At 37.2% G+C, this 19,557-nt stretch overlaps 1 protein-coding gene across 4 annotated transcripts in view; it reads left to right on the forward strand.

The window, feature by feature from the left end:
- Positions 1–19,557, forward strand: part of CDC25C (cell division cycle 25C) — a 33,577-nt gene that overhangs the window by 6,189 nt on the left and 7,831 nt on the right. For all 4 annotated transcript variants that reach the window (XM_057734022.1, XM_057734021.1, XM_057734024.1 and 1 more), the window contains 4 exons: positions 2,007–2,165; positions 15,831–15,983; positions 16,919–17,020; positions 18,406–18,468. In XM_057734022.1, the coding sequence (XP_057590005.1) occupies positions 2,007–2,165; positions 15,831–15,983; positions 16,919–17,020; positions 18,406–18,468 (477 nt within the window). The remainder of the gene's footprint in view (positions 1–2,006; positions 2,166–15,830; positions 15,984–16,918; positions 17,021–18,405; positions 18,469–19,557) is intronic.

Consider the following 19,557-nt stretch of genomic DNA (forward strand, 5'->3'; position numbering starts at 1 on the left):
TTATTTTATGTTAAAAATAATTACTAATGATTTCATGTAACTATTAGCCATGTGTATTTTCTCTAGTGAATGATTGTGTCCTTTGTCCATGTAGCTAATGGCGTCTTAAGTTACCCAGGCACTCACTTGTTTTTTTCTTTTTCTTTTTAATTGAAGTATAATTGATTTACAAAGCTGTATTAGTTTCAGGTGTGTAGTGTCACTTTTGTTGTTGTTGTTGTTTGTTTGTTTGTTTTTAATAGGCTATGGGGTTAAGATACTCCAGAGATTTGGATTTGGATTCTAATCTCAAGCCATTTTAACATGTCCCATACTAAGTACATAAAGTTGATCATGTTTCAGATTTTTGATTTCTTAGAGTAGGGGAAGATTTGGAGCATGGTAAATTTCTAGATAGCCTTTTGTGTTTATGTGTGTGATTTTTTTTAAATGTAGTAAAATATACATAACATTTACCATCTAAACCATTTTTAAGTGTGCAATCCAGTGGCATTAAATACATTCACAATGTTGTACAACTATCACCACTATCCATTTCAGAATTTTTTCATCATTCAAAACAGAAGCTCTCTACCCATTAAATAATAACTGCCCTTTTCTCCCTCTGGTAACCTCTTGTCTACTTTCTGTCTCTGTGAATTTGACTACTCTAGGTACTTCATGTAAGTAGAATCACATAATACTTGTCCTTTTGTTTTTGGCTCGTCTCAGCATATTGTCTTCAAGGTTCAAACATTGTAGCATGCATCAGAATTTTATTCCTTTTTATGGCTGGATAATATTCCATTGCATGTATATACCACATTTTGTTTATCCATTAATCTGTTGATGGGCATTTGGGTTGTTTACACCTTTTGGCTATTGTGAATAATGCTGCTGTGAACATTCATATAAAAATATCTGTTCAAATCCCTGCTTTCAATTCTTTGGAGTACATACCAAGAAATGGAATTGCTGGTTGTATATGGTAATTCTGTGTTTGATTTTTTTGGGCAACCACTGTACCGTTAACCATAGTGGCTGCACCATTTGACATTTCCCACAGCAATGTACAGGGGTTCCAATTTCTCCCTATCCTTGCCAACACTTGTTATTTTCTGGGTTTTTTTGTTTGTTTTTTTAATAGTAGCTATCCTAATGGGTACAAAGTAGTATCTCATTGTGGTTTTGATTTGCATTTCCCTAATGACTAGTTATGTTTTTTGCCTTTTCATGTGCTAATTGGTCATTTGTATGTCTTTGGAGAAATGTCTATTCAAGTCCTGTTTGCTTCTGTTGTTATTGGTGCTATTGTGGTTGAGTTGTGGGAGTTATTTATATATTTTGAATATTAATCCCTTATCAGATGTGTGATTTGCAAATTTTTTATCCTATGGGTTGCCTGTTCACTTTTTTGATAGTATTTTTTGATGTGCAAAATTTGGGTTTGTTTGGCTTGGTTTGGTTTTTATTTTTTTTTATTTTTTTGGCTCCATTGGGTCTTCATTGCTGCACAGGGGCTTTCCCTAGTTGTGGCGAGCAGGGGGCTGCTCTTCCGTTGCAGTACACAGGTTTCTCACTGCGGTGGCTTCTCTTGTTGCAGAGCACAGGCTCTAGGCATGCATGCTTCAGTAGTTGCAGTGCATGGGTTCAGTAGTTGTGGCTCTTGGGCTTAATTGCTCCATGGCATGTGGGATCTTCCTGGACCAGAAATCGAACCTGTGTCCCCTTCATTGGCAGGCAGATGCTTAACTGCTGTAACACCAGGGAAGTCCCATTGCACAAAAGTTTTTAATTTTGATGAAGTCCAGTTTATCCATTTTTTCTTTTGTTGCTTGTACTTTTGTGTAATATCCAAGAAATCATTGCCAAATCCAGGGTCATAAAGCTTTCCTCCTATTTTCTTCTAAGAGTTTTATAGTTTTAGCTCTTACATTTAGGTCTTTGATTCATTTTGAGTTAATATTTGTATATGGTGTAAGGTAAGGGTCCTGGATAGTTTTTAATGCTGTCAATATACTTCATAGGACAATGGAAACTTGGTGGAAAGTGAAATGAAACATCTGGGCAGTCCCATTACTACAGTTTCAAAATTAGATGAAAATCCAGAGCTAGGAGAAGACCAGAGAGAGGAGATTTCCAATGAATTGATAGAGTTTTCTCTGGAAGATCAAGAAGAGGCCAAGGTAAAGTAATCTATGATGATATCTTTGTGTTTTTCAAATTCCTTCATTTTTGAATAAATAATATTGTGTATCTAATATGTTGCAGCCAATGTACTGTGTGATAGATAGGTCTGCAGAGATCAAGAAGACATGCTTTCTATACACTAAGGACTACCTGACTGAAAGGGTATCAGGTCATCATGGGACTCTTACTGCTGGGTGAGAAGGTTTGCTAGCAGTTTGAGTAGATCACCATCAGTGTAATCTGGTGTAAGTGATGCCTCTAGAATAATAGTAATAGCATGATTTTTCAGGTATTTTATAATATATCCTTTTGTCTTTTATCCTCCCCATAGCTTAGCCTGTGGCTTACTGGTGATGTACTGATATATCAAAGATAGTTTCTGAGGCAGTTACATTTTCTGAATCAACTTCATTTCTTTGAAACAAAGATGTTTGGGGGTGTTTTGTTTTGTTTTTTCCACCTCTCCTCACAGCATGCAAGATCTCCCCCAACCAGGGATTGAACCTGTGCCCCCTGCATTGGAAGCGTGGAGTCTTAACCACTGGACTGCCAGGGAAGTCCGGGGGGTGTATTTTTTGAACTTATTCATTTTATAAGGTAAATGTGATATAGCTGAGTTAGAACCCTTGGATTCTAGTCTTCATTCTCTTATGTAGTGTTATGGCCAAGAATAAGACACTTAACTACTCTAAGGCTCAGTTTTTCAGTTATAGAATGGAGAACATAATAATAATAAACACTTCTACAAGAGGATTGTTGTTAATATGATAAAGTGTTAAATGCAGTTTATAATAATATACCTACTTTAATATTGTCAATAAAAACTGGTATAAGTTATAAAAACATTCAATAAATATTTATTATGAGGCTGGTATGCACCACGTGCTGTACTAGAACTAAGAACAGTCATGATTAAGATGGACAAGATTCCTAATTTTCATGTAGCTCCTATTTGTATTTTTCTTAGTCAAGAAGATAGACAATGCAGGTAAATCAATACATAAGATAATGATTGTCAAAAGTGCTATGAATGGCAGAGTAATAGGAAAAAAGCACCTAGGAGTTTGGGATGGTACTACTTTTAACTTTAATCTGAGTAACTGGAGAAATGGTGACACTATAATGAATTTGAAAAGAAGGAAGGGTGAGTTCAAAGGGAATAGATGTGTTCAGTTTTGGACATTTCAGTTAGAGGCCGTAACAGGAAACTTAAATGGAAATACTGAATGAAGAGTTGGAACCATCAGGGCTGGAAATGTAGGTTTCAGGACAATCTGCATAGAGGAGAAAATGAAGGCTAATGTCTCCAAGTTTAAAAGCAGAGAGGAAGTTTGTGAAGAAGGAGTAATAGCCACTGAAGAGTCTAATAATGAGGTAGACACATAACAGGAATAACATCATTCAAGGATCAGAAAGGAGAGATCTAGGATACAGACGTGTCAATTTTATTTTCATCACCTCACACAGAAACTCTTCGTAGAGTTTTATAGTTTTAGCTCTTAAATTTGGGTCTTGTTCCATTTTGAATTAATTTTTGCTTATGATGTTAGGTAAGGCTCCAATTTCATTCTCTTGCATGTGAATATCCAGTTTTCCCAGCACCATTTGTTGAAAAGACTGTCTTTTCCTCATTAAAAGGTCTTGACACCATAGTCAATAATCATTTGTGTATGTGAGCATTTATTTCTGGACTCCCTGTTCTGTTCCGTTGGTCTCTGTGTGTCTTTACAGAACCGTAGTTTCAATTTTTGTAGCTTTGTAGTAAGTTATTTTATATATTTTTTATTTCACAAAGTATATGTGATTATATTCTCCTTGAAAGAAAATTAGGGTTAATTAACCTTAGCTATTATGTTTGTCTGACCAACATTCCCAATCCTGATTGAAGGATGACTTTGAAATTATTTGGGATTAGAGGGAAAAGTCAAGAGCATGTGAATCAATGGAGTGTATTGGTCTAAAATGTATAGACTCTAGAGCCAGAATGCCTGGGTTCATAGCTTGACTCTGCCACTTTTACCTGTATGGGTGAGTCATATGATCTCCCCATGCCTCAATTTCTTAATCTATAAAAAGATTTTAAAAACTTTTTAAAAGAAATACAGCTTTACTTAGATATAATGCACACACTATACCCACTTAAAGTGTACAGATATAATGGTTTTTAGTATATTCAAAAAGCTGTATAACCATCACCACAGTTAATTTTAGGAATTTTTCATCACCCCAAAAAGTGCCTCACAACCTTTAGCAGTCATCCCCCATTCTGTCCATTCCCTCTAACCCTAGGCAACTAGAATGGACATTTCATATAAATGGAATTATACAATGTGTGACCATTTATGACTGGCTTCTTTCACTTAGCATAATGTTTTCAAGGTTCCATCTAGGTTGTAGCATGTAGCAGTACTTCTTTCCTTTTTTTTTTTTCTTTAATTAAAGTATAGTTGATTTACAATATTGTATTAGTTTCAGGTATACAGCATAATGATTCACTTTTTTTTGCAGATTATATTCCATTATAGGTTATTACAAGATAGTGGGTATAATTCCCTATGCTGTACAGTAAATCTTTGTTGCTTATGTATTTTATGTTTAGTAGTTTGTGTCTCTTAATCCCATATGCCTAATTTGTCCTTCCCCCTGGTCCCTCTCCTCTTTGGTAACCATAAGTTTGTTTCCATGTCTGTGAGTCTGCTTCTGTTTTATATACACATTCATTTGTATTACTTTTTAGATTCCACATATAAAAGTGATATACATACAGTATTTGTCTTTCTCTGACTTATTTCACTAAGCATAATATTCTCTAGGTTCATCCATGTTGCTGCAAATAGCAATATTTCATTCTTTTTTATGGCTGAATAACATTCCATTGTGTATATATATATATCACATCTTAAGCTGATTGTCTATTGATGGGCACTTGGGTTGCTTCCATGTCTTAGCTGTTGTAAATAGTGCTGCTATGAACATCGAGTACATTATCTTTTCAAGAAATCATTTTAACAACTATTTCATAGGGTTGTGAAGATTGAGTTAATTACACTTAAAACATTTAGAACAATACTTATCAATTAATAGTGCTTAATTATTATAGTCTTATATAGTATACATACTTAATTTTTATAGTATAAGGACCAAAATGTGTGCAGTAATGAAGACTGAGCAAAGTGAAAGCTGAAATAATCTAATGACTCAAAGGAAATTGTTAGTTGAGGGTCTTGAAGAGTATGGAGAAGGTTATAATCAACTTCTGGAAACTGTGGAAGGGAATTATTAAAAAACTAATAAAATGGTATTTGTAAGGTCCTGTAAGATAGACTTGCAGGGCATAGAGTCTTCCTACAAGAACACTTTTGCTCAGAAGCAAGATTGGAGACTTTGGAACTCTAAGAGTAGTTAAGTGAGGGTTAGAGGTTGCCAATGGTAGATGAAAAAGGGGTCAAGTTAGCCTAGGTGAAAGTGAAGGCAGCAGAGAAGTAGATGATGATGAACGGAAGCCTGGATGAGGCGCCAGATGTCACTGGGTAGACAGCACAATAAGTGCAGTCATGTGGGCGAAAGTTGCTGAGGAAGAATCAAGCAGTTGGTTTAGAAAGTTTTGAGAACTGGAGGAGATTTTTTTTTTTTAAAGCTCTGTATTGGAATATAATTGCTTTACACTCTTGTGCCAGTTTTTGAGGTACACCAAACTGAATCAGCTGTATTTATACATATATCCCTGTCTCCCCTTCCTCCTGCGACTGGAGGAGATTTTAGTCAGTTTGAGGATGTACCAAGTTTGAATTCTTGGTAATAGAATAATAGAGGATGGTTGCAGATATATATATATTTTTTAATCTCAGTTTGTTGAGAAGCTAATGTGGAGTACTGGATAAGCTTGGTGCAAGTGTTTTAGGAGCTGCGAAGGCCTAGTCTTCAAAGGGTTGTCAGTGAACACTGTATGAGCATGGGGAAAGAAGTAGTATGGGTTTTAGTATTTAAGGTGTTTACAGGGACTAGAGTTGAAAGGAAAAATGAGAGCCAAGTAATAATAGCTCCCATTTATTGACTAAGAGTGTACTGGGCACTGTGTGCTGAGCAATTTACATCCATCATCACATTTAATTCTCATATCAATCCTGAAAGATGAGTATTATCCTCCACTTTTTTTTCTTTCTTTCTTTAATATTATCCCCCTTTTAAGAGAAGACCATCAGGCCATGAAGTAAAGTCTCTTACCCAAGGTCACAAAGTTGGAAAGTGGTGGAGCTAGAATTTAAACTATGATCTGCTTGATTCCAGAGCCTATGTTTTTAGCAATATTATGGTGTCTCCTACTGAAGATACCTGGGAGGTAAAAATCATAGTAGGGTTAATTCCTTGGAAATCCAGTGGTTAGGACTCTTCACTCTAACTGCTGAGGGCCCAGGTTCAATCCCTGGTTGGGGAACTAAGATCCCATAAGCCATGTCGTAGGAAAAAAAAAAATCATACAAGGGACTTAGAAAAATGATAGTTGCTTTTTGTGTAGGCTCAGTAAAGCCAAATACCCAGAGTTTGAATGAACTAAAGTGTTAAGAAGGATGGTTAAGCAATTACCTAGAATAATGCTGTTGATTAAAAGTTTCTGAGATGATGGAAATGTTTTGTCCAATACAGTAGCCACTAGCCACATGAGGCACTGAGAACTTAAAATGTGGCTAGTGCCACTGAGGAACTGAATTTTTTGTTGCTGTTTTTGAGTTTTAATTCATGCAAATAGCCAGCCATGTGTGGTTAGTGTTTCTGTAGTGGGTATGGCACATCTAGAACCCTTTATAAAGTATGGTCCCTGGAGCAGGAGCATGCATATCTGGTAGAAACTCCTTAGCAATGCAAATTTATGGGCCCCACCCCAGACCTGAATCAGAAACTCTGGGGGTGGGGCCCAGCAATCTGATTCAACAGTCCCTCCAGGTGATTTTGATGCCCACTAAAGTTTGAGAGCCACTGTACTATAACAGTATTAAATTATTTTCTTTTAATTTCCTTGGTTTGTGGGAAAACAAGAGAACCAAGATACAATCTGAAAGAGGCAGGATGGGTATTGGGAGAATTGACAGTGACCTTCTTGAAGTAAACATTTTTGAGGACTTGCTGATCATGGAGAGAAGATCTGTGGAAAAACAGCAAGTTAGGGATAGTTAGAATGCGGAAAATGCTATTAGGCCTTCCAGAAAAAAAAAGAAAAGAAAAAATAAAAATAAAAAAAACAATGTAAAAATGAACACTTAGTGTTGCTTTTACAACCACAAGTTAGTCTTCATATTTGTAAAATGTTAGAATTAATATAGTCAAATCTCAACTGTTATTAACTTGAAGTTGAATTTAATGTTGATTAAAAAGAAAATTGTTTTCAATTGTTGGAAATTTGTCTAAAGTGTTTAATCTGATTTTGTGAAATTGTAAGTACAATAACAGTGAACATAATTGAATCTTTGTTTGCTGATTCAAGATCTTTCATGGTGTCAGAAACATCATTCATTCTGAGTTGTATAATATAGATATTATATGACAGTGGATTTAAAATAGACTGACCCCAGGAACTTCCCTGATGGCCCAGTGGTTAAGACTCCGTGCTCCCACTGCAGGGGACCCAGGTTCGATCCCTGGCCAGGGAACTAAGATCTCACATGCTGCAACTAAGAGTTCAAATACCGTGACTAAAGATCCCATACTCGGCAATGAATAGCCTGTGTGCTACAACTAAGACCCGGCATAGCCAAATAAATAAGTAAATAAATATTAAAAAAAAAAAAAAAAAAAAGACTGACAAACTCAAACACTAAAAAAAAGAACTGACCCCAGTAAATACTCTGGAAGTTTCATTGTTTACATGGAAAAATAGCATGTGGCTGTTAGGTGTTTATTTTATTGGTCTTTGATAAATATTCAGTCTCTTTATGGGCTTGTTTTGTTGCATTGTGACTCTTACAAAGTCATTTTCAATTGAGAGCCCACTGTATAAGCATATGCATAGCAGTAGATTTTAGGTTAGAAAAGGTGCAAGGATTTTCTGTTATTGGTTTACCTCTTTGATGCTAAATGGAATGAGATAACCTTATAAAGCAAGGAAATTGGTATAGCCTTTGTGATTTCTAATTCATTACTTTAAAAAATACTTATTGATACTTGTTAAGGGTCAGGCACTGTGCTAAGCACTGGTGATACACTGGTGAACAAAACAGACTAGGTTTACGCCCTCCTGGAGTTTATATTCTTGGCACAGAGATATAAAAAACCAAAACAAACAAAAAAACCCAACCAAACAACAAACATGTTTATTAACTTAATAGATGTTTTAGTTAGAATTCTTGGTTGCAAATAACAGAAACAGACTCTAGTTACCTCAAGCAGAAAAAGGATTTTCTAGAAGGTATTGAGGAACTCAGAAAATGACCAGGAAGGCTAGAAAATAAGGTAAGGCCTGGCCAAAGTGTTACTACAGGAACATTGTGCTCAGGATGCTACCACTTGCTGACTAGACACTCAGTGCCACCATTACTGGCCCCCTGCTGCAGAACATAACCCGACTTGCTGCTGGACTCTTGCTCAGGGACATCTGCTGCCACCCACTATATTCTCCGCTGTGATGCAGCAACCATAAAAAAGTCTTAACCAACCCTGTGCTTTTGTGTTGTTCCTCAAGGTTCAAAATCCAGTCAGGAATACTAAGTCAACTATAAGAGAATGGAAAAGGGATTATCTGTCCCCCTTTTGCCTCCTTATCAGGAGGCAGGGCTGCCTTCCATCTTATTTGAGATTTTACTAAAATAGGATGCTTAGTAGCCAAATTGCAAATGACTGCCACAGAGACAAAATAATTTAACTTTTGCAAATTGTCCAAATGTAATGCAGGAAACAAAATGGGACAATATAGAGATTAACAGAAGGGAACCTTTAAATGGAGATAATTAGGAAAGGCCTTCTCAAGCAGGAGATATTCAGTTGAGAACATATTGATGAGCTGTCCCAGTTTGCCTGAAACTGAGGAGTTTCCTAGGACAAGGGACCATCAGTCTAAAACTGGGAAAATCCTGGGTGAATTGATAAGGAACCATACATGACAAGAGTAGAGGCAAGAGCATTCCATGAAGAAGAAATATTGTAGGTGCAAAGGTCCCAAGGTTGAAAAGATCTTGGTGTGTTTAAGGAACTGAAAAGCCCGTGTGAGTGAGGGGGAAAGTTGCCTGAGGTAGGAAAGAAGAGGTAGGTAGGAACAAATCAAGCAGGGCCTTTAGGCTATGGTGAATGTTTGAATTTTATTCTAAATGCAGTGGGAAGTTATTGGAGGGTTTTAAGCAAGGCACTAATATGACCTGATTTGTTTAACGAATTCCACTCTTGTTGCTGGATGAGGAGTGGATTAGAGAGGACTGAGAGTTGAAAGGAGGGGGGAAAAAGTAGTTGGAAGTTGGTAAGAGTAGGACGCAATTGCAGCAGTCCCAGGGAGAGTTGGTGGTAGCCTGAACTAAGGTGGTGGCTGTCAGACAGAGAAGTGGATGAATTCAAAATAAATTTTGGTTGTAGAATCAATAGGACTTGATGGGTTGGATATAGGCTGTGAAGGAAGGATGGGATCAAGGATGTCTTTAGATATGTTAAGTTTGAAGTGTTTGGTCTCAAAGAGAAAACAGAAGCAATCAGAAGAAAACTACCTTTCCTTGCCAAGTATAGCAACCCATCTGCTCTGATATGCATATGATGTACCATCCCTCTTGTTACACAACACAAAGTGTTCTTGCTCAGATCTAAACCCTGCCCCACCCCCACCCCTTTACACTGCATCCTATTCATTTGTTCATTCAATAATGCTGGGGTTACAGTAGTGAACACAGGACAACAAAGTCCCTGCTCTAATGGAGCTTACATTCTAGTCAGGAGATAACAGCCAAATACACAAATACATTTATAATTGGCAGATGGTAAAAATACTATGGTAAAAAAAAAAAAAGAAGAATGGAGAGTACCTGGATTGGGGTGTGGTAGAATGGGAGTTGATTTTTTTTTTTTTTTTGCACCGCACAGCGTGTAGAACTTCCCTGACCAGGAATCAAACCTGTGCCCCCCGCAGTGGAAGCACAGAGTCTTAACCGCTGGACCACCATGGAAGTCCGGGAGTTGATATTTTTGATAGGTTGCTTAGGTTAGAGAATATCTCTCTGAGAGTGAGCAGACTTCTGAAGCAGCAAGGGAGCCAAACAGCAGGTATCAGGAGGAATGAGTTATTCCAGGCAGAAGGAAAAGCAAGTGCAGTGCCTCTGAGGTGGGAGTGTGCTTGGCATGTTCATGGAAGAGCAAGAAGACTGGAGTAGTAAGCAAGTGTGGAGTGGTAGGTGAGGGCAGAGGGTAGGTAGCAGGAGGATAGATCATGTAGGGCCTTGTGGTCTATTGTAAAGACTCTGCAAAAAACTCTGAGTCAGATGGAAGCATCTCCTCTTGTTTGCTCCTACAATATTTCTTCTCTCTCTTCCTTTCTCTTTTATTATCAATTTTCCCCTTTCTCCTGAATTAATAGTCCTCAATTTTTTTTTGTACCAGGATTCCTTTATAGTCTTAAAAATTATTGAGAACCCTTTGCCTGTACCTGATCTTACAGGAAGAGCATCCCGACTTTCTCTATTGAGTATGATGTTAGCTGTAAGTTTCTTGAGATGCTCCTTACCAGGTTGAGGAAGTTTCCTTCTATTCCTAGTATACCGAGAGATTTTATCAGGAACAGATACTAGATATTGTCACATGCTTTCTCTGCATCTATTGAGATGATCATATGAGTTTTCTTTTTCTAACCTATTAATATGATGAATTACATTTGTTGATCTTTAATATTTACTTATTATTTATTTATTTATTTTGGCTGCCCTGGGTCTTAGTCGCAGCACACAGGATTTTCATTGAGGCATGAGCCATCTTTAGTTGTGGCATGCGAACTCTTAGTTGCAGCATATGGGATCTAGTTCCTTGACCAGGAATCAAACCTGGGCCGCCTGCATTGGGAGTGTGGAGTCTTAGCCACTGGACCACCAGGGAAGTCCCCATTATGGTGTTTTTTAAATTCTATAAGATTGGTTGTAATGTCGTCTCTTTCATTTGTGATTTTAGTCATTTGAGTCTTTTCTCTTTTTTCTTGGTCTAGCTAAAGGTTTATCAATTTTGTTTATCTTTTTAAAGAACCAACTTTACAAAAAAACTTTTTAAAAATATTTATTTGGTTGCACTGGGTCTTAATTGTGGCAGGTGGGCTCCTTGGTTGTGGCATGTGAATTCTTAGTTGTGGCATGCATGTAGGATCTAGTTCCCTGACCAGGGAGAGAACCCAGGCCCCCTGCACTGGGAATGTGGAGTCTTAACCATTGCGCGAGCAGGGAAGTCCCAAGAACCAACTTTTGGTTCTGTTTTTCTCTATTTTCTGTTCTCTACTTCATTGAGTTTTGCTCTGATCTATTTTCTTCCATATGCTTGCTTTGGATTTAGTTTCTTCTTTAGTGGAAGGTTAGGTCATTGATTTGAAATCTTTCTTCTTTTTTGTTATAGATAGTTACAGCTATAAATTTCACCTAAGCTCCGGTTTAGCTGCATTTTTACCTTAGTTTTTGTATGTTTTGTCTTCATTCTCATTCATCTCAACATATTTTCTGATTTCCCTTGTGATCTTTGTTGACCCACTGATTATTTAAGAGTGTTTGTGTTTTAATTTCTACGTACCTGAATTTTCCAGATTTTTTTCTGTTACAAATTTCTAATCATTCCATTGTAGTCAGAGAACATACTTTGTATCACTTCAATCCTTTAAAATTTATTGAGGCTTTTTTTATGCCCTAGTATATGGTCTATCCTGGAGAATGTTTCATGTGTATTTGAAAAGAATGTATATTGTACTGTTGTCAGGTACATGTCTATTAGATCTAGTTGGTTTATAATAATTCTTCAGTTTTTGAGCTTTATAAAAATGGAACCATACTAAATGTGGCCATCACTGGCCTTGCTATTCTCACCAGGGCATTCATTGTTCCTTCAGCCTGGAACACTCTTCCCCTGGGCAAACATGACTTTCTCCCTCATTTCAGTCTCATATCTCCACATATGTCACCTTAACAGAAAGGCCTTTCCTGACAAGCTTCTAACCCCAGTATTTCTTCTATCTTTTATGCTTCTCTATTTTTTACTTACGGCACTTATCACTACATGAAAGTACAGAGTATATTTATTTGTTTGTCTCTTCCACTCTCTTATTCACTGCTATGTCACCTGGTATGTACTTAAAAATTATCAAACAGGTATGTGAATGTGGAAGTCTGGAAGTAACAGTAGAGGTTTTGAGAGAGAAATGTGAGAGTCATCAGCATAGAGGGAAAATTTAAATTCATGGGTAGGAAAAAAATCACCTATGGCAAGATTCAAAAGGGGCCAGGCCCTAGCCCTGAACCCAACATCTATTAGAGGTTTGGTAGGTGAGGAAGCTTGACAAAGAAGACGGAGAAGGAGCAACAGAGAGGTAGAAGCATCACAGCTCTTTTAGTAAATGGTTGCCTATACTAGGACTAAACTAAAAACCTAGGTGGTGCCACTGAAGCTATAGAAGGGAGTAGCCAAGTCAATGGAAGGCACTGTGAGATTCAGGATGATACATGGCTAAAGAAGTGACTGTCTGATGTGACAACAAGAAGATTGTTGGTAACCTTGACAAGAGCAGTAGAGTCATACAGACAGAAGCTGAGTCCATGTGTGTTGAAGAGCATATAAGCCATGAGGAAATGGTGATGCCGCCTTAGTGTACAAAATAATAAGTATCCAATTTAACCTTTTTATGAAATCTGTAAGTAGAACTGAGCTTTTCTTCTTTCTGGCCTTTTCAAGGCTTTAAAACTCCCAGATTTGAAAGTGTTCATTGATTCCTTAAACAATAAAGGCCATTAGTTGGTAGATCTAAGACAGATGGTCCTGGGATCTCCCCTCATCATTTTCTGGGAACTGGGAAACTTCTGAGTAGCTAGACAAAGCTAAAGTATCATCATCATCATTCTTCTATGACCTAGCACTTATACTCTTCGTGATATACTGCCATTTATTTTTATATAAATGTGTTGAAAAGAATCTGTCAAAACAGTAGTGGCTGTTTCTGTTTGTTAACGTAGTTTTCTGCTATTGTTTATTTCTGGGTTCTTGTCCTTGGACTATATGAAACCCAAAGAGATGTTTGTCACCTTCATTATCGCCATCATAATAGCTACCAAAAACCTAAAGCTTCAGTGCAACAGAATAGAGACTCGAGAAATAGACCCATGCATATATGGTCAATTGATAATAGACCAAGATACAAAAGCAATTAAATGGAGAAGAATAGTTTTTTCAACAAGTTGTGCTAGAGCAATTGAAAATCCAAACCAAAACCAAAACTTTAATCTATACTTCATACCAAACATAGAAATTGGCACAAAATAGATCATGGGCCTAAATATAAAACCCCAAACTGTAAAATAGCTGAAGAAAAAAACATAGGAGAAAAATGTTTGTGACCTTGTGTTAGGCAAAAATTTCTTAGATGTAATACTAATAAATGGATACATTTCATTTAGTAGATAATTAATTCAAACTCTTTAAAATGAGCCCTTAGCTTAATAATTACAGTGCATTCTAGAGAGGCTCTTTTGGTTAAAAGAAACAAAGTTTGCACTAAGGCCAGCCAATCTGAAATTCTGATCTGGCTTCCTCCTGCATTCTTCTCAGGGCAAAACTGAAGTTATATGAAGGGAAGTCTGTTGTGGAGGCTGGGTAGCGTGCTTCTCAGTTCTCCACATCTCCTCTACCACCATGCCTTTGACTCATCCATCCATTCATCGTTGAGATCATGGTCTTGACTATATTTCTTGGTTTCTTCCTTTTAATGAAGCTTTGGCTTCTGCTGCTGCCTAATTATTTTGACATTTTCCAAGTTAGACTCCCAGGCAGGGAACGTGATTGGCCCAGATTATGTTTACATATTCTTGACCACTAAATAGGAGTGTTCAGTCAGCAATATGGTCCAGTCACCAGTGGCTTGGAGTAGGGTTGTGGAGACATAGGGTGATGATTGGCAGGGGTCCAAGGGAAAAGGTAGGTAAAGAATGTTGGTCTATCAAATGTGAACTGTACCTTCAACTGGTACCATGAACAATGGAATTTTCCTTAGACAGTACCATAAGTGTGACAAACACTGTAGTGTAGATATAGTTATTGTAAAGTAAAATACTGATATTCTTATTTTCTTCTCCCAGAAATCATTGACTATCAATGTGTGTTCTAATTTTGGCTCTCTCGTGGTCTAGTCCCCTCCTAAATCAATCCATGGCAATTAGTAAGGTGAGTACATAAAGAAGGAAACAGAGGATAAGAATCTGGGATTAGTTGAAAGTTGCTATCAGAGGTCTTTTAATATATCCCCCTGCCTTTGGGTATATAACACCCCTGTCATGCCTTTCAAAGAGACAATTAGTCCATCCTCCTGTACTTAGTCTATTCCTGGGCCAGCAACTCCTGAGATTAGTTCTTAATGGGATTTAATCTATTTTTTGCCTGATGGGCTTCATAGTATCAATCCTATAATGGTCATCCTCATATTAGATTCCACTGTTTCCTTTTCCCTTGCATGCTGCATATTTTGCTGTTTTTCTTCCCCCTTTAACCCCGCTTAAGAAGGCTGAATGACATTTTTTCTCTCTCTTTCCACAGATTGGTAATATTTTTTTTAAAAATGTTGTTTTTTTTTCCCAGAAAGTTCCAAAAAGCAAGCTTGAATTTGCCCATGCAGGAAACTATTTACATAGCATTTACATTGTATTAGGTATTGTAAGTAATCTAGAGATGATTTAAAATATACAGGAGGGACTTCCCTGACAGTTCAGCGGTTAAGAGTCCACCCTTCCACTGCAGGGGGCACGGGTTCAATCCCTGGTCAGGGAACTAAGATCCCGCATGCTGCACAGTGTGGCCAAAAAATAAATAAATAAAATTAAGTGAGATAAAGTAAAATAAAATATACAGGAGGACGTTCATAGATTATATACAGATACTACATGGTTTTAAATGAGGGACTTGAGGACCACCCAGATTTTGGTATATGTGGGAGTCCTGGAACCAGTCTCTCACAGATACCGAGGGACAACAATATACTCTTTCTTCTTAGCACTTCCTCACCTGGGCTAACTTTTCTGGCATGTCCTCTTCAGTTTTGCTGGGGTTCTTAAGTCTTGACTGTCAGAGTCTTAGGATCCCATAGCGAAACTATCATATGGCTGGAGGAACTAAGCTTATATTTGCTTTCTTCTACAAGACTTGGTATATATAAGACAGTCAGGTCAAGAATTTGGCTGCCGTTAAAACATCTAGGAGAGGCGGAACTTCATGCAGTCTGAGGAGAAAGATGTTAGTGAGAAGGGGAGGACAGGTTGCTGACCTGCAGCATTGTTTCTCAAACTTGAGTGTTTCTAGGAATCACCTGGGCATCTTGTTAGAGTGCAAATTTTAATTCAGCAGGTCTGGGGTGAAGCCAAACATCTGGGATTCTGCATTTCTAACAAGCTCCCAGGAGGTGTTCACAATGCTGGCCTGCAGACACACTTTAAGCCGTAAAAACCTTGGGGTTTCATATTTCCAAACAGGCATCTCTGAACAGGAGCTGCCTGCATCGCTCCTCTTCGTTGCCAGACAGTTTGAACAGTCCAAGACTGAAGCAGGTGGTAAAATTCAAGGACAACACAATACCAGATAAAGTAAAAAGGAAGTATTGTTCTAGCCACAAAGAGCTCAGGAAGGTAAGAAACTTTTAAAGAAGACAATCTCTTTAATCTTCTATCTTGTCTTCTCCACTTTTCTGGCATGAGGGTTGCTTTAGTATATCTTTTGGTCTTTTTCCTCATTACTTTTATCTCTTCTTTCCATCTTCCTTTTTTCTTTTCTACGTCTGCATCCATGTATAAAATATTTAATAATAAATATGTTATATTTTAATTTTGGAAATGGTGTCGTTGTACTGTCTTCCCAACCCTCTTTTTTAAGATCTGAGAGAATACAAGGCAACTTTTATTGGTAGGAACATTTACTGCTATTTTATATGCATTCTGACAGAAATAGCATCATAGAGCACACTGGTTTGGTGGAAAGCAAATTCTGAAAAACTTAGCCCTAATCCCCTAACCCTCCTTTAAAAAAAATCTCAATACATTTGGCTATTGTATAAAATCAGTGTAGAAAAATGGAAAATGCAAATAAGCAAAAAGAAACCATTGCAAAATGCTCATAATCCCACAGGCCGGAGATAATTAGTGTTAATACTTGATATATAGTCTTTCAGACATTTTTTAATCCAAATACATTTTTTCTTTTATTAGAGTAGCATTACAGAGTACATGTTTTTCTAACCTACTTAATGATATCATGTCATATTTTCATGTCAATGAAATTAATTTACAACCTACTTTTTATTCCTTGATAGACTCTATAATGTGTAGATATGATTTGTTTAACCAAGATCCTGTTATTGGTCATTTAATTTATTAGTAATTTCTCTCTTGTAAACATCCTTATAGTCAAATCTTTGTACATATCTTTATTTTCTTAGTAAAACAGTGGAATTATTAGATCAAAGAGTATGCATATTTTTAATGAGTCTCTCTCCACTCCTTCCATCTCCTGGTTTTTAAACCTTTAACATGAGGATTGGGGGTGGGGGGAATCTTGTTTTCTTCAGGGCTTAGGTCTAAAGAAAATGGTCTCTCTCTGTAACATTAATATGACTCAGATGCTGGAGGAAGATTCTAACCAGGGGCCTCTGACTGGTGATTTCTCCAAGGTGAGTTTAGTTATACCAATTCTGTATTTCATTCTATATTTTGGATCTGAATCTTCTCTGCTTGCAGAGGACACTAGGTTTAATTAATTATACATCTTCACCAAATACTCATTGATAACCTGAAGGTGCTGTAGTGGTACATCTAGGCCCTAAGCCTTTCATGAGAAAGTGTTCCTTATTCATTCTGAGAATATCCAGAGCAGTGTGGACAGTAAGAGGCTTTTTTTTTTGGCTGCACCATGCAGCATGCGGTATCTTAGTTCCCCAACCAGGGGTTGAACCTGTGCCCCATGCCATGGAAGCACAGAGTCTTAACCATTGGATTACTAGGGAAGTCCCAAGTATGAGGCTTTCTACTTTCTTTTTTAATATATTTTAAAATTATGTCCATCATACTTGGTCACTACAGAAAAGATAGAAAATGAAATCTACCCCAAATCTTATCAGAGTATTATTGCTTTTATTTATTCTTTTCTTTTCTTTTTTTTTAAAATAAATTTATTTATTTTATTTTTGGCTGCATTGGGTCTTCGTTGCTGTGCACAGGCTTTCTCTAGTTGTGGGGAGGTGGTGTAGGCTACTCTTTGTCACAGTTCATGGGCTTCTCGTTGTGGTGGCTTCTCTTCTAGAGCACAGGCTCTAGGCGCGCGGGCTTCAGTAGTTGTGGCACATGGGCTCAGTAGTTGTGGCTCATAGGCTCTAGAACACAGGTTCAGGAGTTGTGGCGCACAGGCTTAGTGGCTCCACGGCATGTGGGATCTTCCCGGACCAGGACTCGAACCCCTGTCCCCTGCATTGGCAGGCAGATTCTTAACCACTGTGCCACCAGGGAAGCCCTATTTATTATTTTCTTGGTGTATATTCCTGCAGACTTTTTTCTATGTATTTTTACAAACACACATTTGTGTACACAAAATGCATGTTTTGTTTTTCCATGTTTGTTTTGTGATCTACTGAGGTTTTTATTCCCTCTCATTTGCTGTATCGGGAACATTTTTTCATGTCGACAAACAGTTCTGCTTCACCATTTCAATTTCATCACTTTTAATAGCAGCACAGTACTTCTTTCTTTCTTTTTCTTTTTGGCTGCTCATAATTTCTTGCTATGTCCTTTCTTGTAGGATATTTACTTCTACAGTTTTTCCTTATGCACTACCAAGATGAACATATTTGTAGCTAAGTCTAAAACTTTGTACACATCCATAATTAGTTCTTTAGGATCAGTTCTTAGAAATGGAATTGCTGCATAGGCACATTAGAGGGACCATTGATTTCTGAAGGCATCTGAGGTTTTAAATGTCATTTGGAAAGGACAGTATATGGATCATGATCTCAAATTTGGGTTTAGAGAACTTGCTGTTATTTCAGCTCTTGGGTATTTCTAGGTATGTGCACTGCCAACCGTGTCAGGGAGACACCAAGATCTGAAGTACGTCAACCCAGAAACAGTAAGCAGATTTCTGTAGATGCTAACTGGTTACATAAGCTACCATCTGGTCTGTCCTGTCCCTAAAATCCCCCACTTCCACTTGTATTTCTTTCACTGTGTTCACTCATATAGGCTCTTTATTCAACTGAAGCTGTATTAAAGGACTCTCTTTCATGTCACCTTTGTTTTTAATTAAACAAATGATATATAATTGTTAATGAAAGACAGGAAGGAAGGAGGAAGGGGAAAGGAAAAAAGTAAAAATCACCCAGTTAGGCTGATCTTACGTCCTGGTTTACCTGTTGCAATCCCATTTATGCTTATTATTATAAGGTAATTATTAATAGTGTTCTCTTTCACTCTCAAAAGTGTCCCAGTTTGTGCAATAATTATTTGGTCACTCTACCCATAATCTCACCACCAGAGATAACCATTAGTAACACTCTCCTTATGGCCTTACAGATTTTATTCTGGCATAAATTTTATAAAAATAGGATCTTAATAAACACATAATTTTGCAATTAGCTTAATAAGACATTGTAAACATCTTTCTATATCAATAAAAAGATATCTGTATTATCCTTTTAATGGCTATGTAATATTCTGTTATACTGATAATGTATAATTTATTTAACTAAACCCCTTTTATTGAATATTTAAGTTATTTATAATATCTGATAATCGGAAACAATGGTGAGATAAATATTATTGTGCCCTATCTTTACGTACTTTTCTGTTTGCTTAAGATGTTAGAAAAGAAATTGCTGAAAGTTTAATTACATTTATTTTTATAAGTATTTACAAAGTTCCCTCCAGAAAGGTTGAACCAATTTGTATAACTACATGTAGCTTAAGTTTCCTCCTCTGGATATCAACCCTTTCCTTCCATATCCCTTTCAAGAAACTTGCTTTCTAATTTTACAGTGGAGGGAGGGGAATCATTTCTCATTTCTTCTTGTAAAATCGGGACCTCTAGCTGTTACCTGTGCCCTTACAGAAGTCTTAGAGGCTGATTGCAGCCATGCCTGCCTCCAAATAAGCAGCCTGAGTGTGGTTTTCCCTGGTGTCCTGGCAATACCAGTTATTTTAGTCCTCCAAAAGGCCATTT

Source organism: Hippopotamus amphibius, chromosome 1 (genome assembly GCF_030028045.1).
Source record: "Hippopotamus amphibius kiboko isolate mHipAmp2 chromosome 1, mHipAmp2.hap2, whole genome shotgun sequence".
NCBI classification, from domain to species: domain Eukaryota; kingdom Metazoa; phylum Chordata; class Mammalia; order Artiodactyla; family Hippopotamidae; genus Hippopotamus; species Hippopotamus amphibius.